A 25526-nucleotide genomic window follows, 5' to 3' on the forward strand; every position below is an offset into this window, starting at 1 on the left:
TGATTCAGACAGAATGTGGTGAAGATGAGAAATTCAGCATTTGTTACTGTTATAACGGAAACCTAGCAAACTGGCATGCTTCTCATAGCCATACTCCCAACACAAATAAAACACTAGTGGAGCAAGTAGGCTTTGATTTTTGGTCACAGTTTAGTGTTTTAAGTTGTTTTAGTGATTAACTATCTATATGCAGAAAATCAGCATTAAAAATATCATTGTGAATTGCCCCTGCTTGATGAAGGTCTGATACTGACTTGTGGTATCCAGGTATGTACCTGAACAATTTATTTCAGAGAAAAGATCACCAATATGTTTATTATTTAAATATTTTTAATGGCTAGAATTATATTAATTAAACATTTATGTAACAAATGTTTATCTTCATATAACCCTGTAAATAAAGCAACATGATTTAGGTTCTTAAAAAGAAAATTATGACTGTACCTTACAACCTTCACAAGCATGTACTCCGTAATGGTAGCCTGAGGCTTTATCCCCACAAATTCTACATTCAATGTTTAATGCTCCACTGGGTGATTCATCTATGCTACCTGGAGCTGTGGCAAAATTAATGGATGAAGGACTGGATGCTGGTGAAAGGGTGTCTAAAAGAAAAAGGAACACTTCATAAATACTATACTATCAAAACTGATACCATTGCTATACTAAAACCAAAGGAAAAAATAGCTTATGCTAAAAAATAATGAGTTAATAGTCATTAAGTGATACTATAATTTGGCCATTAAGTGTTTGAAAATAATTCATATTTATATTAACAGTGCAAACAAACACAAAACACAGGGTGTGCCTTGCTAATTTTGATGAGACATACAATGTCAACAAACAAAAAGCCTTGCTGAAGTAACTCTGACAACAAGAACTAGAAGGCTGATAATGGTCCTTGAAGATTCAATAAATACACAGCACACAAAATAAGAGAAAACCAAGCTATTCTGGATTTTCCACGTTCCATTTTTTTATTTGGAACATTTCAAATGTTTCTCAATTTGATGTGAACATGATTTTTTTTATCCCACAACTTACAATAAGTAACAACCCCCACCCCCCCACCCCCACCCCGAATTAGTATTTCATTTAAATCAAGGAAATTTTCTTAACCATAAGAATGTACATATACCATTTTCACAAATAACATGAATTTGAAACCAAAAAGCAGTATTCAACATGCCCAGAGAATTTGTGGCTGCCCCATCCCTAGCAGTGTTCACGCACGGTTGGATGGGGCTTGGAGCAACCTGGTCTAGTGGAAGGTATCCCTGCCCATGGCATAGGGGTCGGAACTAGATAAGCTTTAAGGTCCCTTTCAATCCAAACCATTCTGTGATTCTATGATTCTATGTACTGTTTGTCTTGAGCAGTAGATACAAAATATATTAAGAAAAAACCCAAACCAACAAACCCAAAACAAGAAACATTCCAACCCAAAGCAAAACCAAAACCACCCAGTCTATCAAAAAAACCCACAAGGAACTAGAACCCCCCATGACTTCAAGTTTGCATCACAATATCCATTCAACCTTTCAATCACACCTTCCAGAAAGGTTATTAACATCTCAATTTGCCATTACGTCTTCCATCTCTTGTGCCTTACTGTGGAGCATAAGATCTATTGCTATGGTATGACAAGAAACACATTCCTAGCTCATGGTGAGTTATACTTAAGATACACTTAAGGTTCCCCTGACTTTTGAAGAGGTACTCATAGTTTTATATTTTAATCTAAACTGAAGTCTAAAACACAGTTACACAACTTCTTTTTCTAAAAAGATTTTCTCAAATTGAAAGCCTGATCCTGCACATCAGTAGAAAGGCTGAACAGATATTAAACGGAAGGTAACGCAAACATCTGCTTCCAAGATAATTTAGCAACAGAAGTCTCGCTCGGGTATTTTATCTTTTGATTATAATGGGAAAAGCATTTTGGAATTGTTGTACAATGAAAAAACCTCTCCACACATTTTACTACTAGATGAACATGCTAAAGACCTAACACATTCCAACTTTAATTATTTCAATTAATTTTTCCACCTTCTTCAAGGAAAATATTTTCTGAGGCCAGAATTTCTTTTATCTTCCATCTTACACCACATGACTTAAGCAAATTAATGGGTGTGTTATTTTAAAAGAAAGATTAAGAAACACTCATGAATGTAGGTCAGCAAGTATTCTGTTGGAAAAAAACCCTGGCATAGAACTCAGTCTGCATTGCCAGCACTGCCAAGCCCACAGGCATTAGAGTCATCAAGAACAGCCTAAAAACCAAGAGTTTTTTTAAAGTGTGATTTTAATTTCTTTTTACTTGCCTTACAGAATTTGAGCCTTGAAAGTTTACACTTTCCATCTTCTCCAACAGCAAAACTAGAACGTTTTACAATGAACACTGAATACTCAAATTAGAAGGTGACACTAGAAACTTGTACACCCAGACACACTATTAATTTAAAAGCCTCATGTCTCAGGAGGACGATGCTATAAACCCATATAAACTTTTTCTGTAGAAGGCATCTCTCTAACGTGAAGGTCTACAACCAAAAGGGACACAAATCATTGTTCTACAAATGTTTCTTTGGGCAGTAGTGCCAAGAGGCAGCTCTCCCTGCTGCCTTTAAAACTTACACTATTCCTTTCAACCACTTCAGCACAGAGGCACACCTCAGATGCGTTAGTGCAGTTTTTGTAAGGTAAAATAGCAATCATAGCCTGTAAATTGATTTAAAGTAAGAAACCTCAAAACAAAACATAATGTAAACCAACCAGAAAGTTAATCATAAACTGGCTCTACAGCTAAAAGATTTGTAAACCCACAGTCTCAAAAGGAATACCTTACTGACATTATTGCAGTGCCCCATACCACTTCAACAAATTCTATTTTGATCTCTCAAAGCCTCTCACTAGGATTTTTTGACTAAAGACTATGTAATGTATTAGCACTCTGAGAGTATTACTAGAACCAGGGTAGAAGTCATTAGCTAAATAATATTCCTCTTTGGAAGGGGGAGAAAACAGCATGTTCAGAACACCACTACACCAAAACACATGGGAATTCTAAGTGAGCTTTTAGGGGTCAGATTTTCGGCAAACATTTTGCAACACTTTTTGTATATATGTGATTTGAAGAAACTTAAAAAAATTAGGAATTCCTTCAGTTCAATATTGTGACTTGCTGTATGACTACAATACATAGTAACTTCTTTCAGTGATTTTTACAAGTTGTTTTGAAAATGGTGTTGATATTAATGATAATTTAAAACAGTGACTTTACAGTCATTTTTCAACAGCATTTGTCTAATAAGCTAACTTCAGCCTTAAATATTTTATGACTATGCTATAAATCAGCTTACATATTTCCAGTGTCACCCGGTCATAAATAACAATTATTATATTTAAAAGGTTTTTAATTTCTGTCACTACGTGATACTACATGTATTTATAAAACAAAGTTTTATGGTAAACCAAAACTCTCTTACCTGTTATGACTGATCCATTGGATCCTGGACCATTTCCCAGTGACTGGAACTCTGTTAAACTTAAAGCTCCAGAGCTATCATCACCTAGAGACTGAGAGAGGTCTTGAATGTTCTCCATATCTTGTAGGAATTCTCCAGATAAAGGGCTGCCTATATCATCCTCCTCCAAAGGAGTAAGGGGATAGAGCTGGTTTTCAGTGTCCACCATGTTGATCAAGTAGAGCGGTCACTTAAACTTTTTTAAGCTGGTGAAAGAGTAATTAAAAAAACCCTGTACTTACAATACCAAAATATTTTAATTTTTCATACATATTTGAATCACAGCACACAATACATGAATACTAATCCAATAGTGAAATACCATACAGCATTCTGTTCCTCCAGAAGCTTTATGCAACATGAATTGCCAGCAGGACAGGGGGAAAAAAAAACCAAACCAAAACATGCCCAAAATATTTCATTATGAATTAGAGTTACGACAAGATTAATCTGTGGATCGTTGTTTTCTCTCCTTTGCTGATAAAAATTACATACTGTGCATTATGCAACTGCCATCAAAATTGATATAAAAAATTACAAATATCAATACATATACGTTTGGCAAGTCTTTTCTCACTTTATCCAACAGGTTTAGATATGTTCATTTTGTCCTCTGTTCTCATCTCTCAAATTTGTTCAACAGGTCTTATGACACTGTAGGGAACAAAATACTGTCTTATACTAAAATCTTTGTAGAAGTGGCCAAAACAAATACCTTTATTACCTACTTTGGTCAGAGAACATCTTCAGCAATCCAATATATCAGTAATTCCTAGAGTTAGTTTTATTTCCTACAGCAAAGTAAGTTTTCAAAGTTGCCTACAAAGCTAGCCACCACTGTCATCAACTTTGAGTAACAGCACAAATCCCTTAGAAAACATCACAAATCGCAATTATTCTTTTGTTGGCTTCTCAGATAAGGAATTAATAAATGTACTGCAGAATGTTAGCTACTGCTGCATAGATATGCTTCTGCTAAAAGAAACTTCTCTTTCACACTGAGTAACTAACACTTGTGCATACACATAGTGCTGCAAGTCTTGTCCATGCAATGAATATGCACGAGCATTTAGAGAAGCTCTGACTGTTACTGTGGTTACCACTCAATGCTGGGCTTTCCAAAGAACACACGTTCACAGCAATTTATTATGAAGCTTGAAACTACCAATAAGTGACAATATGGATACATACAAATGCTGATTTTAAACTAAAAGTGAGATGTTCTGATTAAAAACCCAAACAAAACTTCCTTGATATTAAAGTTTTAAATGCCAACTAGTTTGATTCATATGACACTGAACATTTTAGATTAAGAAATCAATCCTTCTCTCTGATAATCTGTGATGGATTCATCCTACGAAAATCAGTCATTTATTCTGGAAAAAAAACCCTAAAATACAGAGTAATTTAGCAGATGAAAAGTGCCTTACAAAACATTACTTTTACAAAGAAAGAAGAAGAATCAACTGCAAACATTTCTGGTTGACACCATTTATTATTCTCTGCCAGTACTTTCAGTATTGAATATCTTTGTACAATTTCTCTGTTGAGGCAGCATGAACCAGCCCAGTAACAGCTGGAACTAACGTGCTGTTTGCTGTTTGTTAGATCTGAGTCCAAAACATTACATTATTCACCTGATATCCCTGACATAATTGGAATATACTCATGCTGAGAAATGAGAAATCACAAATCACTTCTGTATTTTATTTGTGAAAATGAAGTTAGATTGCTATCCCTGTGATGTAGCTGTTTTGTGATGAAGGAGAAAAATAAAGAAACCTTGACATACGTTGGTTTTGTAATGATGGCTGAAAATAACTGTTCTCGAGCAATCCAAAGCAGACTACCAAATTTGTCTCCCTAAGGAGCCAAACAAAAAATGAAGAATTCAATGGCAGAGCATATGATGGGCACTGCTCCTCCAGAGTACTCTTCATGAACTTATCCCAGGTTAAAGAGTTATTCACAACACAGAAACATTATATTCCTTGGCAGATATATAGCATGTTCTTTACTGTGAGGGTGGTGAGGCACTGGAACAGGTTGCCCAAAGAAGTGGTAAATGCTCCATCCCTGGCAGTGTTCAAAGCCAGGCTGGACAGACCCTTGAGTGACGTGGTCTAGTGTGAGGCATCCCTGCCCATGCAGGGGGATTGGAACTTGATGCTCTTAAGGTCCTTTCCAACCCAAACCATTCTATGATTCCATGAGTAGTATGCCTCAGGATAGCTGGGGAGGTTCCAGGACACACTACTCTCCTTGTACTCGAATTACTTCAAGTATCCTACTGAATGACATACATCTCTCCAAGTATCACTTCTTCATCTAGCAAGAGCATTTTTAAAAGATGAAGTGAATGCTGAAGTCTACCTTGAAACAACATGGACATTATTTGACATGAAAGCAAAGGAAAGGCTTGACAGCTGAACACAACATGGCAACAGCTCTGCCAGCAGCATGCCTAGTATTGCCCAAGTTGCACCATACTTTTTCACATTTACAGTAAATATTTAAAATTCAGCAGTCGTCTTAGCTGAATTGATGTAAGAACAACCTAACAGCTAGTAAAACATAAATGGAATGCTTATTGTTTTAACTATTAAATTACATACCCTTTTGTACTTTCAAACACTACTAGTGAATTACAGCTGCTTAATCATTATGGCTCCTGTCAAAGATTAACTAGCTACCTTAGGAAGCATAGCCATTTCTGAGACTCTCCATTTCTGGAGACTGTCAAATTATACTGATCTTTTCTTTACTGAAAAGGTTATACTTATTTTTTTCCATAAGCACAGAAAACCTTTAGGTGAAATGTCTAGAGTTCATGCAGTAAACCATTTGCCTTCTGTCTTCTCTGTATTCTGTGCGTGTTTATACACGCGTATGCTTTCATTGGCAGGTTTCACTTAATATGCATTAATCCTTGCTAGTATGAAACTAAAACTTCTAAACTAAAAAGGGTAACAAGTATGAAATTCATTTAAGTAATATTCCCAGAGAGTTTTCTGCTTTGCAAAAAAAGCTGTACATGTTACAACAGTAGATGTGGTAGCGGCAGCACGATAATTCCACCAAAGCATCCGTATAACTTCTAACTCTTAAGACTCTAGAAAAATCCTGTGCCAGACATTCACAGAGGATTTTCTCCATTCCCCATATGATATTTTAGTCTTCATGCCCCCTTTCCTATACCCACATACAAACACACACAAAGTAAACTGAAAACAAGAGAGCATGACATGGAGAAATAAGAACACAATTTCATGTAATTATGACTTAAACAGCCCTCTCTCACAGCCTTTTATCTCTGAAGTAAGTCTATTTTCAGAAGTCTTCCTTTCCCACCACTACACTGCAAATACCCAATAAGTAACTTACCTATAATCTTGAAACAGGTCTTAAAGAAATCATGGTCAGCCTATCAAAGAAAAATACCTAATCATTCAGCATTCGGTTATTTGCTTCATTTTTGGAAAGGGATAGTGGGAGACTGAACCGCTGGCCCTTCCACATTTAATACTTGCCACACTAGGGATAATCCCTTAGGCTGCCGAGATGCAAAGGTCTCGAGAAGCAGTAACAAAGTCTGGATTTACTGCATAAACAAATTGATCGTGTAAAGGGCTTGCATGCAAACATCAAGGTTAAAGTTGAAACAATCATTACCTCTCGGTCACTTTGAGAATGCTGTAGCTGAACACAGCACATTTAAAACTAGTGGCTGCAGTAGATAGGTTTAGAAAACTTAGGTAAATAGGAAGAGGTGAATTTGTAAGCTACAGGGTATTTCCAATATCCTGATTCAACACATAAAAAACAACTGAAAATAAAATCTGGCACCTAAAATACAAAGTACAGTCTCCTATCTGGGAAAGGATGCATATTTCCTCCTCTATCCTGTGACATCTGATTCAGTTTTCATGCTTCGTAACCTTACATACTAGTAACATTTTATATATCACAAAGTATTAAGAAGTTAAGACAAAGAGAATTTACTATGCATGGGATTAAAAACTTTCATCAGCCACCTCTTCAAGACTGCCAGATGCACCCTTCCCCAATATAGAGTTATACTCCAAGATATCCTATGCAACTTATAAACATCCTTGCATTTAAAAACTAATAAAAATTCCTATCCCTCAATTTTGAAAAATGATATTCAAATTGCAAACTCTTAAAAGTATGAAATTTAACAAAAATCTCAGTTCTTAGAATGTCACTGTTTTGTTAGGCATTCAGTTATTTTTACTTTGAAAAAAATTGAAGGACATTACTTAATAAAATTACAAGATGTAGTTTACAGCTCAGTGCCACAAATCCACAAGTTCCCTGGTGCAAACCAGTCTTAAAAAGTAAAAACATACATAAGGAAATACTAACATAAGCAACACCTGTCATGTGGCAAGAAGAGTATTATCGACAGTAAAACATAAGATCGGGATACAAATTCTGCAGAGAAAACAAACAAGGGTTGTGAAAGATGGGGTTGCCATACTAAACATGAAAGATTCCTTACATATTACATGCAAAGTAGCCATGATGCAGGATCTACATTAATAAAAGTTTAAGGCTCTAGGAACATCTGTCTAACATTTATGTCCCTCCCAAATAAAAATCCAAAACCTCAGTCTATGTTACTACAAAAAGGCAAGGCATACAAAGTCATCTTGGATCACTAGACAGAATGCTACTGTATTTCCTCATGAAATAGAACTTTGAATTGCTTATGATTGCTGCATATACAAACACACAGTTAGGGAAAAAAAAAAAAAAACCAAAATAGCACTTTCACCAATATCACAACCTTTTTAGGTTATGATCAAAAAGCCCAAAATACTTATTGAAATGATTTCCTAACACTGCTCGATTCAAAAATTTGGGCAGACCCTACACAGAAACAGACAGAAAAAGACAGGAAGAAAGCAACTAATCAGCCAAGGAAGGTGTGGAAACATGGACTGAAAAACTAGGGAACGATGACATAATCACTAACATCACAATGCAACCACTTTGCAGCTACTGAGCCAGCTTCAATCCCTGTTGGCATCTCCCTGCAGCTTCTTTCCAAGATTTAGTGGCACAGGGTAAAAGATACTTCATGGGTCCCAACTCCAGAAGTGGGAGACTCATTACCTAGAATATATTAAAGATAAAAGTCTCTGAACAGGACCACTCATTCCCTTTTTAAATGCAACATTTCTGCTTTACAACTGTTCAGCTACTTTCTATACCTTCATGAGTATGAGCATGACACTGGCACAGGTTGCCCAGAGAAGCTGTGGCTGCCCAACCCCCGGAAGTGTTCAAGGTCAGGCTGGACAGGGCTTTGAGCAACCTGGTCTTGTGGAAGGTGTCCCTGCCTGTGGCAGGGGGGTTGGAAATGGATGAGCTTTAAGGTCCCTCCCAAAGACAAACCACTCTGTGATCATAAAAATCAGTATTTCCTCCAATATTTTCTTTCAATTATGTAACACGTTCATTATATTCCAAGGAGTTCTAAAAATTGTTTGTTTTGCCAAGATTACAAAGAAATAGCTTATAGCAAGACAGAACAAAACTATTCAGGAAGTAATTAAACTATCTATCTCAAATATCATACCCTCTCACTTTCAAATAACAGACACAATTAACAATGGAGAAAAAACATTACAAAGCAGAAATTAGTTTTCAGCAAACAGAAATAGGAGCAGTAATTCATCTTGTGTCAAGCACCTCACATGTTTGGGTCGAGTAGAACTCAATGGACTTTCCAGAGCCACAACTGATCTCTGAGGCCACGATTGCAAATTAAGAAGTGGTACTTTCCAATCAGATTGCTTCCCTGATCCAGCTCACTTCAAAGCTTTACAAATATTTATGCTGGCTCAGTGTAGGGAGCAGAAATAAGCAGCTGGCGAGAGGGATACATGTGCTGCATGGCCAACAAATAAATGTGTATGTGCAGCCTTAATCCCCTCTGAAGATTCCAATAACTGTATGAACAGGCTGGCCCTGTAAACCAGGCATTTGCATTGCCTGAAGTAATGCAACCATGCCTCTTAAGTCTCTGATGAGGGCTGAAAACTGCTCTACAGATCAGACAGCATCTCTATTACATTAAGCAGCCGCATCTTTTGACAGGGCCATGGAACTGTCATATAGGTTGGGGAGATAATGCACATCCTACACTTAATTCATCATCCTTCCTTCCAGCAGTAGAACTCCCACAGAAATCCAGTAAATGGAAGTTACAGACATTTACTATGAGTTGAAACAACACACTCCAATAAATAAAATAATAATTCCAATGCTGGAAGCTCAAGCTGAGAATAGAATCTAGCTTAAAGACAGGCTTAAGCTGCTTGTAAAGAATAAAACAACATCCTGGCATCAAACAGGTTTCTAATGGGAAATTTTAAACTCAACAAGCCCCTAAAGAACTTGGTAACTAGGAACTCAGTTGAGAATACTTTACATTTAAGTACACTACTTTTACACTGACTTTATATTAGACCAGAAAATACATTTCATCATATATGATCCAAAACATTAGACTGGTCAACCTCTAGCAGACAGAGCTCAACTTAAGATGTAAAGAAATACCGCAGCTGTAGGTTATCAGTACAATGAGATCAGAAGCCTCCCTTTAAGCCTGCTAACCCCTTTAACACAGGAGGTTTGACTTCATCAGCAACAGGACATAAAGGTTTTGTGACTTCTGCCTTCAGGCTCCAGAGACAAGACTTACAGGTCTATCACCTCAGACTTACATCTATCTGAAGTTATGCTTGCTTTCTTCCACATGAATGGAATAGAATCAGATGCATTAAATGTGATATTACTCAAATTTGTATCAATTAATATATTTTGTATCAAACAATACATTTTAAACTAAATCATATTCCAGTCTGATGGTTAGATGATTCCTGACTCTAAACCAAGCAAACACTGTCAAAAAAGACTTAAGTGGAAAACTTTGTGTTAAATTCTTTATTCTCGCTTCAACTTTTATTGTTGAGATGCCTAAAAATCCTGAAAACCTGACTATTTGTAACTTTTTTCTATTTATCTTGTCTCTGTTTCCACTTTTATAGTAAATAATGTGCTCTGACACATGGTTGAGAATTGATTACAAGCTTAATCTATAGAATAGACATTCTATTATCAATATGACATTAAAAAAGAAAAATCAACCTGGGTAACAGTATGAGGGGAGTTTTTTCAATTTATTACATTAGTTATTAATGCACATAAAGCAGAATATTCAGATTGAAGTTAATTATATTCTGTATTTTTGAGACATGATCATTGAAGCAAGTATACTTTATTAACAAGAGATTCAAAAGAACAACAGTAATTTTTTCTTTCTGCAAGAAACTAAGCCATGGCAACATCTTAGTAACCACTATGTTACAGAGTACTCTATGTTCTCTGACACCTGCTCTCTTTCAAGTTCAAATACAGTTCCAGAAGTACTACTTACAGCTCACCAGTTTCTAATAAAACCTCCACTTCACTGTTATGTATACCTTTATGCTTGCAACACACTCTCCCTTTTCCTCCCTCCAAAGAATCTCCAGGTTTTGCTTTTTATCCAATGCATTTTGATGTCAATTTCAAGTCACTGTTCTATTTACTCAAATTATTCCATACTTGAGCAAGATTCAAATGTTTACACGCTAATCATAGCAGCCACAGCAATTTCTGCTTCAATTTTACAGATTCTAAACCCTTCATGACAATATCTTGTCATGATAAAGCTAGGCAATGAAGCTAAAAGAACACACCATTTAGCACACTGATGCTCTGTGTGTTTGCTGAATAGTGAAGACCACAGCTACTGTGAAACGAAGATTTGATGTATCATTTAAGAGGCCAGGATTTTTATATGCACATTAAAAGCTATGATTTGATTTATGACTGATATTTGAACCAATGCAAGGTCATGTTCGGACAAACATGGCACTTATGTATTTGCTATTTGATCCAAGATCCAAGGTCACGTTCACACAGATGTATCAACTGATTATTTGCTGTATTTTCATTACCCAGCTAATGAACTCAAAGCTCTCTCAGTTTCCCTATGCGTCCCAAAACTCCTTACCTGTTTATATGGAAGTAATTTGGTTTTCCTAAGTTTTGCAATACTGTGGAAATGTCTGACAGGCTTATTATATAAGCCAAGATTTTGAATTGATTAACAGTTAGGGATATAGTTAGGGATACCGCAACTTCAGAAATCAGTGCTCAGGCTGAGGCTAAATCTGGTTGCGTGGCATCCCCAGAATTAAGACTTTTTTTTATTATTTTTTTTTTTTAAAGGAACAAACCAAAACCACCACAAAAACTATGTCTTGTGAACTCCATGCACTACTACATGTTCGAAACCATTACCAAATTTTTCCTAAAAACTATAGCTAAAAGTAACTTTGGGTGGTGAATTCCAAGTTGATTCTGACACGTACAGCATTTACAAACAGCCTACGCATCTGTCCTGACATGCCACTGACTGGAAACCAGATCCTTAAAACTAAATTGGAATGCTGCAATTGTTTCCTTACACATGTTATTACAGCATCTCAGATTATGCAAAGCAGCTTCTCAACAATTTTCTAACTATACCCTGATATTCTACAGAGACTTCATTCATTGAAGGATAAAGATATCTGAGGGTAAAATGCAAATAGAAATTGCATTTTAGTATGGTGACTAAGTGATTATCTCCAATATAATCAATTTTTGAAGTAAATAAAACATCAGCCCCTCACTAAGTCTCCTGCAGAGTCCATTTTTGCTACATATGGCAAAAATAAACTTCAGAGGGTATCAAATTAAAGACATCTGTGCAACTAAAATTGTCAATTAAAATTATAATCTAATACATACAGAGGCAGTGCCAGGCAAAATTTTTGGCCATTTTCCATTAAATATCCTGGCTGTGCTGTTACATAAACCTCTATAAGCCAAAAGCTTTACTTGCTCACATGCTTGATAAAAACGAAACAAAACAAAAACCCATCAAGACTAATGACTGTTCTATCCAGAAAGACATCATACCTTCTATAAGCCAAGCTGTTTAGTAACTCACACCAACAAAAAGGACATTTTAGACATACTACATTTATGAAAAGAAATAAAAAACAATTGCCACTAACTTACAGTCAATTAAAGACTTTGATGCACTTTCTAAAACTGATATTTCAACAATGCTTAGGGTTCATGGACATGTATGGATAACTTAAAATGTGTTCTTATAAACTAGGATATAAGAATCCCTTTTGGTTTATATTCACAGATTTTATGTGTGATAGCAATTGTTATATATTACCAATAATCCCTTGGCATAATTATTGGCAGGACTGGTAGCAACATACTCTTTACAATTTAGAATCCTTGCTGTGCTATAAATAAAAGTACCTGCCTTAAGTTTAAATTTATAGTAAAATGAAGGATAAGATATAACCACTTAATCTTTTGTTCTGAGAGCATATTTATTCTTCCTGTATGATTTCAACCTTGCTTGAAGAGGAATATTCCTATGACATCAGTACTTCAACTGAATACAACCCAATTCAAATTATATTATATATAATATTAATATATTATTTTTCAGCCACATAATTTAACATTATACGGAAACCAACTAGCATTATTTTAAGTTGTACATAATTTTGTGATTTTAAACAGCATGATAAAAGCTTGAGAGCATTAAGTTGCGACAGTACACAAATTTGACAGGTAGAATTCCTATCAGTATTTACTATTACCAATATTAAAATACCAGGAAAAGAGCAACTTTGGTAACAAGAAATAAAAAAAAAAAAAAAAAAAAAAGAAAAGCTTTAATTTCTATTGGCTTGCTCCCAAGAACATAAAATTTTCATTGCACTGTCACCCCACATTGTCGTGTCACGTCCCCCTGTTCCTTCCCCTTCTCACTATACTTAGTTCCCCCTCACCACACAATGTCCCTGAACTACTTACTATGCAAACAGCAAACATGCTGTAGCTGGTTCAGAGCTGCATGTTGCAACTGGCTCCCCATTGCTCCTATGCTGATTGGCAATTGACAGGCCAAATTGTTGAATTCATATTGCATCATTTCCTCAGGAGAGTCAATAATGTGTTTTCCTTTCTTCTTCCCAGTTACCAACTTCCATAAAAATTAAAGGGCTTTAATGCCTTTGCCACCACTACCATTCTGTCAAATTCAACAAGACCTGCAGGTTCAAAGCTATTGGTGGTGGGAGAGGACAGCAGACATACTGCATATACCTGACGTTTTTAGGGAACCAGGCTAAGAGAGATGAGAAAACAATCCTGAGAACAGTTTTCAGAATAGCAGGTTTGGACCATAAATCCAAGACAGATTTGGACATTTCCTTCCCCCCTCTTCCCCCCCCCCCCCCCTTTTTTTTTTCTTTTTTCAGTTCACTTTAAGTATTTGTTTTATATTTACTAAGGTTTGTAGAACACACAAACAGTACAATGGGTGCCTGAGGTTATGTCAGTACTCAGAGTATTCTACAGTTTTCCAGGGTCACTCACTTCTTCTCCTAATCACATACTTTATTCAGAAAAAGATAACTGGCTGTCCTTGAAATACAGGTTAAATATTCACTTTGGTTGAGGATTTCTGACCTGTGGGCAAAAATACCAGTTCTTACAGACATCTTGATGGCAACATTCTCTCTGAATGAAGAGCTATTGTTTTGGATCAATAGTTTTAATCTGAAAAGGGGGGAGAGGGAGAAAAAATTACTTAATATAAATTAAAATTACTTAATGTAAAAAGTTGAAAGATGACCTGGACTTTTTAGCATGCTGATTTAAGAAAAGCTTCACTGGAATCTTACCTGCCCTTCAATCATAACCTAAGCCTTGCAATCCCCCTTTTTTAAAACACCTAGTCGGGCACAACTTTCCACCTGACCAAGCCCAGATTTTGCCACCCTGATCTCACTGCACAGGTCTTGCTCAGGATAATCAAAATATTACCCCTCCACCCCCCAACTTTGCATCTGTATCTGTTACTACAATGGCACTCCTACTTAGGAACAGCGTTCCTTTAAAAGGATCATGAAGTCGCATAGTTTTCTCTTTTCATTTACAGCTTAAACTTCCACACCTAATTGTGGTCTGGCTTGGGGCAAAAGTCCAGTTACTTTGGCATCTGATGCTGCAACTTCTGCTTTAAAGATCAACAACAACAACAATCTTTCTGCCTCAGTATACCTCCTTTTCAGTCTCCACATCCCCAAATCTCAGTTCAGTTTTGGCTTTACCGTGGCACACTCAGCGTCAACAGTCTTTCAGCTGTCTTACCCTTCTCTTTCATAAGCCATGTCAACCCATCCTCAAATCACCTCCTTCATCCCCTCGGGTCTTCTAGTCTTCTGTCTCGGCCCTCTAGTATCTGCACAGCTGCACTCTTCTCACCATCTGCAACCCCTTGCATGATTCATTACCAAACACAACAGACCGTGATTATTCACTATTTGAAAAGCTACAGTGGAATTTACATCTGTTTCTGGAAGATATTCAAGAAGCTTGAATTAGCCTTCTTAGTAGAGAACACCACCACTGTGTATTTGCAGTGGTTTTATTTCACTGATAAACTTTATTTCCTTGCCTGCACATAATAACAAGTCATACTCAATAAACTAAATTCAGCTTAACAGAGGACTTATATCCTAGTGAAGAGAATGAACGTCAGGTAAGATATTACAGGCTTAGGCCCCTTCCACTTGCAACTGTCTTTTTGAAAATTAATTGAGTAATCCCAATGGGCTAGCTTTCATACTCTTCTACTAGTAGACAAAGTCTAACAGCACCTGGAGTTGTGTAGTTTACTCATTTTTTGGTGTAGGACAATTTTACTCATTCCTTCAAAGTATTTTTACAGGCTCTTGCAGCTCAGCTAGTACATTTAAATAAATAAATAAATAAATAAATAAAGCTTTCTAAAAATAAACTAACTGTGATTTAATGGCATGCCACAACTCAGAGCACCCAGACTGGAACGTGAAACAAAATTCTCTTACTTTCTGCTGCTGGTGGTTTGGGGTGGGGCTTTTTTTTGGTAAGAAAAATACCTTCAGTTTTGTTCTGGCAATTTAGAAATTCCCACCTTAAAAAGCTTTTCTTTGTGATAAATTTATCACACAAAAGCAACATTCACACTGAATTAGCACTGCTGACAGGAGTCTTGGCAACAGGTATGAATGCAATGAATCTACATTATTTGGCAAATGGACATCAAGTACTTGTACTTCCAAGCTACTGACACGTCAGATAGAGGATATACTTGGGACACATGACTTCACATTTCTAAATCAGGTCACTCACTACAGTATAGAGATCACAAGCCTCACACTCCTGCACAATTAAAAAATGTTAAAATATAACCAATTACTTTCCTGACTTCTAACCTCTCATCCTTCAAATGACATGAAGGGGGTCTACTTACTGGTTTAACAGCCCCATACTAAAAGCATCACTAGTGCTGTCTGCCTGCCACTTCTCCTTCTCACTTGCTTTGGCTAAGGAAGCACCTGAATTGCAGAAAAGTGGAAGAAAAACAGCAGTCCAATGAAACAGACAGGATAAGATAACCTGTTTAAAAAGTCATATATGTACTTTCATACACCAGTATTAATTCACTTTGTAAGGCATTTCAGCTGACTGAGGTACAGTAGTTATAGGGACACAGCACTTGAAGCCTTCTGCTGAGCTAAAGTTGGTTGTGAAATAAAGTTATGTTAAGCTACAATTAGACAAACCAGCTTAAGTAATGTAATAGTTCCCTGACATCAAAAGGATATCCCCTCTATAACTCCCTGACACTGTCAGCCCTGCACCTTCCCTCTCCCTTCTTTATTTCCAGCCACACAGCTCCATCCTGCCTGTGCTGGCTTTCTCACTTGCCTGACCTCTCTGACCACATCTGTAACAGTAAATAAAACAGGGCCAGAGCACAGGCTCAAGCCATGCTGCTGGCATCCTCTCTGACACCATTTTGGCCCATAGCAGCTTGGCACTCTCCCAGACAAACGCCCAGGCACAGTTAAGGGGACAGCAAATGAAGAGCAGCAAACTGCTCTCCACTGCTACCTGGATGCCACCATGTTCCTTTTCAGGATGAAGACTGTTAGGTGCATGCAATCTTGCTACTTTGTTCTAAGTCCAGAGAACAGTCCCTGGCATATTTTATTCCCTAGTGTAGACACAGCCTTAGTGAAACAATTCAGCTCATTTAGCTTGTAGAAGTGTAACAGAGATAAAAAACATTAATAGTTAGAAATAGCTGAACAGACTCACTAAGGGGCAGCAAAGAGGAAGGACAGAAACACCTGAATGGTAGCAAAGGAAAGAAACATAAAGGAGGCTGGCTGATCTTTAACAACAGTTGCTAGATGAGATCAGGCCATGCTGTATAACCACACCTCTGGCTGTAAGCCTCAGATCTGCAGGTCTGTCAAGAACAACATAGAGAGGGGAGGGGAATATCCTTTTTTTTTCCCCTCTATTTATGTGTTCACTCATATACACAAATGCATGTGTGCCATACAGAAGAGAAAAAAAAAGAATGATAGCTGCAAACTGAACAATTCTACATTCTTAAAAATGATAACCACTATTACATTTCCACAGGATTTATAATCCTCAGAAAATGCAACTCTGTGTAAATTTGGTTAGAATTATGGCAGCTCAGTAGGCAGAAAGATCAGGTGCCCAAAACACATATGCAAGTTTAATATTTGACAGCTGTTTGAAAACATTGGCCTATTTATGTACAGTTACACCTCTGTGGAAGCACAGTACACAAAAACGTACAGCTGCTGCATTTTTCAAAACCAGTATCCCATGCTGCTTGTCTCTTAGTTACATGTATAGTTAAGCTTTCACCTGACTTGCTTCTAAATCAGACTGGTGTGCTTAAGTGCACATAGCAGTCTTGTGTCCTGAGGTGGGTAAGAAGAAAGAAATTACATCTATGTATGTTTGTAAATATGTATATATACAAGTTCATTTCAGAGGTAAAAAAAGCAGTTCTAATTTTTTATGTGCTCTTCTCTGTTGGCAATTGTGTGGAAGATGAATAAACACATTATACCATATATATAGTATAACAACATAAGTCTTCCTTACGCTCACAGAGTAAAATTTCCAACAACCAGCTGGTCAGAAACAGCCACAGACAGAACATTCTCCTGCTTACAGCTCTCTCTTACAATGAAACTGCATCCATCCAGCATCTTACACAGATAGAAACCCCACCAAAACCCTCCTCACAATGCAGCATACTTACTGCAAAATGAATATTTACCTAGAGTAAGAAAAAGGTTTTGAAAACCACACTTAAACATTTCCAACCCTGCTGAGTAAACTTCAGTGACCAATATTCTGTGCATACCTTCATTGGCTAGTTTTTAAAATTATTCTTAGAATTCCTAACCATCAAGAATCCTCAATTAGAAACATAATCTTTATGCTAGCAATGAATAGTTCTTGTAATCTTCCCCTGAAAATTGCCAACAAGCCACCTATATTCATTACAACCTGCAGGCTGCGATTAATTTTATTTTAACATCAGAGTGGGTGAATTCCTCAACCATTGTAATGGAGCATTCATCAGCCCTATTGTAAAGAGTACTGCTAAGCACTGCCTGCTACTGAATTGAGAAGTCGCCAAAGCAATCTTTTGACACAACACCCGCCTTCTCCCTCTTCCTCCCCCTCAAACCCAAATGGTTCCATATTTTATTTCTCAGCTTTACTACTCCAGGAAACATTTACCATCCATGTTTAACAAAGATGCAGGAGGGATTTGTTTTGTTTAATGCGAGCCAGCACCATGACTCCAATGCCATGTACTTCATGACATTCCTGCTGAAACAGTAACACTAACAGGAGACCATGAAATACCATCAGGAATTCAAGTCTTCACTTTCAAACAGATTTTGAAAATAGACAAAAGTTGTTCTTTGCATCTGAATATTCATATTCTGGTTTAAATTCAGTGTTTTCTTCTGTGAATTGTTACATCAAGCATTTCCAGTAAATAATTATTTAAGCCAAAACAAAACATGCATCTTGCACTCTTATTTCTGTAACAAAAAATATAGTGGCAATACAGGCCTATATGCAGATAACAGAACTTACTTAGACAGCATAACTTTGCTGGATGCATAGGTTCATAAAACAAGACAGTAAGCCCTGCCCCAATACTTAATCATAGGTTGTAGAATAGTTTCAAATGACCCCGTTTTTGTTAAATCTAAATAAAAGTAAGACAGATTGTGGTATCGTTTTTCCATGCAAAATATCTCAAACTCTAAACTATTAACAACAATTGCTCTCAGCTCTAGGATATTATACACTTATCTGAGTAAGAAGTTACTCAACCAGCAGTTAATTTGCACACTGAACAGCAGTTCTGGTTTCCTTTTATATACTTAGCAACAAACTGAAAATTGACTAATGAGATACAAAGTACAAGATATGAAAACACTGGACTAAGTTGCTTTCACATGTATTTCAGCTGCCTGGAAGCAAATGCCAAAGAACCTTACAACTTCAGTGGCTACTCCGAGTTCCTCAAGGAAGAGACATTTTTTAACAAGTTCATTTTACTATTTGGAAATATTAAGTGAATAAGTTGACAATTTTTTTAAAAACCATGACAGTATGTCAGCATTTCTAGAAAGGGAGAGGTAATTTGCCAAATGCTTGCAATTCTATCTCATACCATTAATGTTTCCACAGGCATGAGAAAACTCAAACATAAAACAAAAAATTTAGATTAATATAGTGCCATAGAACAAAAACTGCCTGTTTGGTGATTCTCATCTACCAATCTCCAAAGTAAAAATAATAATCTACTGCTTATGCTTACAGCATTTTAAAACACAGCAAACTATCACACAAACCAGTCATGTAACAACTCAGGCCCCAATCAGGACTAGCACACCAATGAATTGTAACTTGTATTAACCTGTGCACAAGAAGCCCTCCACTGGACACAGAAATTGTATTTCCTAGGTACTTACAAAGACATCCTAGATACTTAAAAGGCACATGCAGTGCACTTATAAATAAATATTGTTTCATAAGCAGAAACTATGAGAACTGGTATGAGGAAGTGGAATCAGATTTGGCAACACTTCAATTCCACATGCAATCTGGTCACATAACAATCTCCTCATATCAATTTAATGTTTCTAAAACATGCCAAATATCACACCTTTTAAAATTGAGAGATTTTAGTTTAATTTTGAGGATATCTGTGACTTTGAGCCTAACTTTACTGGTTAAGTACTTTTTCATTCGGTGAATACTCAGCATTCTACTTCATGAAAAGTCCTTCAACATTTAATTTTACAGACCTGGCCCTCTGAAATGCTGAGCAGTCCTGAAATATTCAGGATTCTGCTGAATAACACATTTATACAACTTTCACATAACAGTCTAACACAGCAATAGATACCAAAACATAAGGAAATTTTATTTACTCTGTTCTTCCAATTTTGCTACTACTTTCCATTTATCAATTATCTGTTGGCAGTTCTTGTTCAGTCTTCTTTCCTTATCAGTTGACTATACATTAATCACTCTTTACAGAGATTCTACCTCCAATGTTTTTCCTTCTTCAGTTGTTCAAAACCAACCAATCCCAAGATAGCTCCCAGTCCATGTAATGTACTCACCACGTCATGCAACATCTTGCAAGGTTGAAACCGAAGTTATTTTCCAGAATCTCTTTCTTTTCCATTTCATGTGCACATTGGTAATGACTAGTGGCTTTTCATTAAGAAGCAGCTGCTGACATTCTTTAAAAAAAAAAAAAAAAAAAAAAAGAATTAACAAAATTTCCCAAAGCTTACTATTCTAATTTTGTACTGATAACATGTAATATACTTTTTTTATATTTTGCTTTTTCAGAAAAAAGCCATTGTCATTTCACCTGAGCTAAAATTATTTTTAAATGACTGATGCTTTTAATAAAACATTAGTTTTACAGCAGGACTACACTGACATCTAGCTAACCATGGTATATGACTGGTATATCCCAGTATCATTCTGAGCTATTTTTTTCATACTAGAGAAATTCAAAACCACTCAACTAAAACCACTACATTATAAGGACTATTCGCTCAAGAGTCAAAGTCTTTACATAGATAAACTATCAGAGTAGTTACAGCTTTCAAAGTGCACACATGCATGTCCCACAAGATTTCTTTTGCAATTGGCCTTTTAAGTATCATTTACACCCCAAACATAGAGATTTTACTTTTATATACCTCATAAGCCTTGCTAAATAAAAAAGCATACATTGCTATAAAAATAATGATTTGTTTAAACTGACTCCCCTGTCTACTCCACTAAAAACAAATAAGATTTAGAGAGATTTTGATGAAGCAGTCAGATTTAATTGTTAAAATTCCAAAATGGTGTAAGAAAATGTTTGTAATTATAATAAATATGAATTCAACTATTTTCCAAGCCAAGTATAGTGTTCTCTTCTTTCCCCTTGCAAAAAATATGCCATATGCAAGAGAAACAGAACTCAGAACTCCAATCTCAGCAGGTATGCTAAAGCAAGGTAAAGAGAAAACAAGTGCTAACTGAAGTAAAAGCTTCTTCTAAAAAAATACTAGGAAAATTTACATTGCCCTCTTTGACCACTTTGGATCAACAGTGAGCATCATAATTTATTTTCTAGAACAAGATGAACATCCTAGGCCAGGTATCCTACTCTCCTGTAGGACATTATCTTCTCTAATACTTTTATAACACTCACACATAAAATATTAAAAGTATAAGGATACAAAAATCACAGCTGAAATGCAACCCTTTCTAGGGGTTTAAAAATCATAATGCCCTTTAAGAAGACTACAGTATTGAGGGGCATGAATGGCAAATGAAGATATTAAAGAACTACTGAAAAGCAAATGAGATAACCACAAGGTTTTCAGGATGTACAGGTTTGTAATAGGCAGCCAAAACTCCCATGCCACCTGATTGTAGAGGATGACAGTCAATATAAGGCATCAGCAGATTGATAAGAACTCTTTTTTTTTTGGACTATGCCAAGTGTTCATTCCAAACATGGGAAAGGAAAGCGAGCGTGCTGGCTGTGCAGTTCTACAAACCTCTGATAAGGACTGTGCATACTCTCATCCTTCTGAAGCACTACATCACACTACTTAAAATCAAGAAAGTTGCCACTAAAAGTAACTAAGAGCCAATGGCTGCTTGATAGCTCATGCCAAATAACAAAGGTTATGATACTGGTTTAGCTTTGGGTAGACTTGTGACCACATCACATGAACCACAACTGCCGTCAGTTTCAGCATGAGACCAGGTAGCCTCAGTCTTAAATCAGTGATTTAGAATTCATAAACACTTTTTTTTAGCTTATCAGTTTTGCTACCTGCAAAGACCATGCAAATTTCAACCCAGTAACCACTGTTAGATGCCGATAAGAAAATCTCTGTGTGTTCTATAATACAAGTACAATTTGATTGAAACTTTCATTCCCAACAAAACTTATGCAATGTTTTTATTTGTGCAGTACTACTAACATCCAATGCCACCAAACTGCCAAACATCATTATTCCGGATAATCCTGTCTGACGAATCCTACACTCCTGCTTTTTCCATCAGAGAACTTAGGAACAGCTACTCGTGTCAGTGAGGCTGTGCTAATCTTAATTTAAATATAAGGCAATTCCTTTTAGCACTCTTTTCCATTACTTTTTGAATGCTATCTTTTTTCACTTTTCAGAAAGCAAGTGGACAGCCCCATAGGGATAATCAAGAAGAGGTTTTTCTCATTAAACTACAAAAGCAAATACAGGGGGAGCTCCCACAGACCCACTTCTCCCTCCAAGGATATACGACTCCCCTCTGACCGACCAGCTGGTGAAAGCACAACTTGCCTGATCAAGCCAAGCCAATAGAGATAACCTGCAAGCACGTATTCTTGCCTGGTGCCCACGTTCCTTTCTCAAACCAGCTAAGGACAATTCAAACGTCCTGCACTGAAGACATGACAGTTCCAAAACAGCACCTTATATGACAGGACGTTGTTTTCTCCACCCCTCGGTACACTAAAGTCTCGCCAGCAAGGTCCCGAGATCGCTCTTTACCTACAAACGCCAGCCAGCACCAGGGCCGGCTCCCGCCCGTCCTTTGGCTCCGGTGAGCCCGGGCTACCGCCCACCGCGGTCCCCGCACGGCAGGCAGCTGGCGCGGAGCCCGAGCGCGGCAGCAGCTAAAGCATCTCCCCAGGCCAAGCTAACTCCTGCTCCTGGCCTTTGCCACCGGCGGGCTTCCGCAGAGCTTTCAAAACGCGGCGGCGAGCTAACTAAATGCACGATAAAATAAAACCAAAAGAAGGGAGGGGGAGGAGAATAAAGGAGAGGTCATCGCCAAGCCCGCCACCGTGCTACCGAAGCGGGAGGTCACCCAGCCGCTCTCCCACCGCCTCCCCGAGCGCCCCTCGGCCGCCGGAGCCCCAGCCGGGGCACGGGTAGCCCCGGCACCGCAGGGGGCGGCTGAGCAGCGGGTACCGCTAAGGCGATACCGTGCGTTACAGCACAGGCGCGCCCAACGCCTGCCCAACCGCGCCAGCACCTCCTCGCCGGCAGCCTCAGGCCCTGGCGCTGCCAGCGCGGAGGGCGAGGGTCGGTAACGGGGGAAGGGGTGAGGAGGGGGTGTGCAGAAGTACCCGGGTCCGGCGGCGGGCTGACTGACTGACTGCCGGCGGCGGGGTGACAGGTACCGGAAGTGAGGTCGTGGCACACACCTCCCGCCATGGCCGAGCGCGATTGGCTGGGCGGGCAAGCAGCGGAGGCACGCGCGCTCCTCGCCCTCACCCGCGCCCCGTCCGCCCCCGCTGTCCCCGGCAGCCTTACGCGCCCCTGCTACCCCCAGTGCCTCCGCGCCCGTCACCGCGGCCTGCGGAGGGAAGGGAGCGGTGGGGGTGTGAGAGTGAGGCGGCCACGCTGGCTGTCAAGGGCGAATAAAGCCCCGCGGGGAGGAGGGGCGGGCAAAGCCTGTCCTCGCCTCCCCTGACCCTGCCGCCGGCCTCCGGACGGGCTGACGGGGGTGCCCAGGCCCTGAGGGGACAGGGTGAGGAGGTGCCGATGGCTCCTCGAGTGCCGCTGGCTAGCAACGTGGTCTATACATTGGCCGCGGGTCACGCTGAAATCAAGCCCGAAATCCTGGATGAAATTCAGCAATCAAGGCTTTGTAACGGACTGCACCTCCCTGAAGGTCTTCACTGTTGGGAAGACAACCAGAAGCATGAACATAGTGATTTTACAAGAGGGCCAGCTTCCCCCAGCTCCTGCTTTTTGGCTATTTCTTCTATATTACACCTCCTGGTGACCCTCATGATTGTGTCATCACAAAAAATACCACTAGCTGTTTTCCTTTTTAATCACATAATTGCATTTTCACTTTCATTTTCCTACTCCGTTTAACAGAACCATGGAATCAGTTCTGCTGGAAAAGACCTTTAAGATCATCAAGTCCAACCATCACCCCAGCACTGCCAAGCCCACCACTAACCCATGTCACTGAGGGCCTCATCTACACGGTTTTTTTGAACACTTCCAGGGACGGTGATTCCACCACTGCCCTGGGCAGCCTGTTCTGATGCCGGAGCACCCTCTCTGTGAAGAAATGTTTCCTAATACCCAATCTAAACCTCCCCTGGTGCAGCTTGAGGCCATTTCCTCTTGTCCTATCGCTTGCTACATGGGAGAAGAGACCAACGCCACCTCACTACAACATCCTTTCAGTTGTAGAGAGTGATAAGGTCCCCCCTGAGCCTTCTCCGGACTAGACCCCCCAGTTCCATCAGCTGTTCCTCATCACATTTGTGCTTCAGACCCTTCACCAGCTTTGTCACCGTTCTCTGGACCCACTCCAGCACCTCAATGTCTCTCTTGTAGTGAGGAGCCCAGAACTGAACACAGGATTCAAGGTATGGCCTCACCAGTGCCCAGTACAGGGGATGATCACTGCCCTGGTCCTGCTGGCCACACTAGTGCTGATACAAACCAGGATGCCATTGGACTTCTTGGCTGACTGGGCACAACCTGGCTCATGTTCAGTAGCCATCAATCAGCACCCCCTGGTCCTTTTCAGCTGAGCAGCTTTCCAATAATTGCATTTTCACTTTCATGTTCTCACTCCATTTAAAGGAAAGAAAGAAAAAAAAAAGCGGCACTTTGGCACTTTATTACTGACCTGAGCAGTCAATATGATGGGTGCCAGGAGGAGAAAACATGACTCAGTTCACCTGTTTCTAATGGGAAGTTGTTCCAGAGGTACCAAGCACACTTGCAGCTTCTGCTTTTTTTTTACTTGATGGAAATATAGTTTGTGGCAGTTCAAAATATAGAAATGCATGCCCAGAAGGGAAGGAAAGAGAGCACTGTCCTGGAGGCTCAGCCCCTGCTGCAATGAGCACCATATTTTATTCCATAACTTTCTCATAAATTTGGCTTAAGCACATGGACCTGGACACCAGAACACTCAGTACTGAGATAACAGCAACAGTAGAGGCTGAAAAAACACCAGAAAACAAGCCTCAACAACAAGCAATAAAAGGCCGTGTTCACTATGTGAAACGGAAGCTACAAAAGCCCTCACATTTATTTAAAGACTATTTTCAGACTATTTCAATATGGTTCTGGTTACACCCCAACTTCTCAACCACTACTGCTGCTTCAAGGTCTGTCCCAAGCTGGGCCAACACCCAATGCTGCAAGTATCAGTTGATTTAGTAAGTTAAGTCTCAATTTTAACACCTATGTAATTTCCAACCGTGTGTAACAGAGCTCAGCTGATAAGGATCAGGGACTATATACATAAAAGATGTTATCTGAGCAGATGAGTTTTTATGTCCTTCCTTCCTTCCCTCCCTCCCTCCCTCCTTCCCTCCCCTCCTTCCTTCCTTCCTCCCTCCTTCCCTCCTTTCCTTCCTTCCTTCCTTCC

General features: G+C 38.7%; 1 protein-coding gene across 7 annotated transcripts in view; it reads right to left on the reverse strand.

The window, feature by feature from the left end:
- The window catches only part of PPARA (peroxisome proliferator activated receptor alpha), a 39988-nt gene extending 16709 nt beyond the window's left edge, over positions 1 to 23279 (reverse strand). Inside the window, exons 1-5 of one of the 7 annotated variants that reach the window (XM_065672636.1) lie at positions 23154 to 23208; positions 22667 to 22884; positions 20222 to 20344; positions 3489 to 3733; positions 445 to 605 (exon numbers count right to left, since the gene is read on the reverse strand). In XM_065672636.1, the coding sequence (XP_065528708.1) occupies positions 445 to 605; positions 3489 to 3696 (369 nt within the window). In that variant the 5' untranslated portion in view covers positions 3697 to 3733; positions 20222 to 20344; positions 22667 to 22884; positions 23154 to 23208. Of the gene's footprint in view, positions 1 to 444; positions 606 to 3488; positions 3734 to 6911; positions 7059 to 15981; positions 16040 to 20221; positions 20345 to 22666; positions 23094 to 23153; positions 23209 to 23247 lie in introns of those variants that run through there. The other 6 variants (XM_065672639.1, XM_065672644.1, XM_065672643.1 and 3 more) reach the window with 6 other exon arrangements.
- Between the last annotated feature and the right edge of the window lie 2247 nt (positions 23280 to 25526).

The sequence above is a fragment of the Lathamus discolor genome, chromosome 1 (genome assembly GCF_037157495.1).
Source record: "Lathamus discolor isolate bLatDis1 chromosome 1, bLatDis1.hap1, whole genome shotgun sequence".
Taxonomy (NCBI): Eukaryota; Metazoa; Chordata; class Aves; order Psittaciformes; family Psittacidae; genus Lathamus; species Lathamus discolor.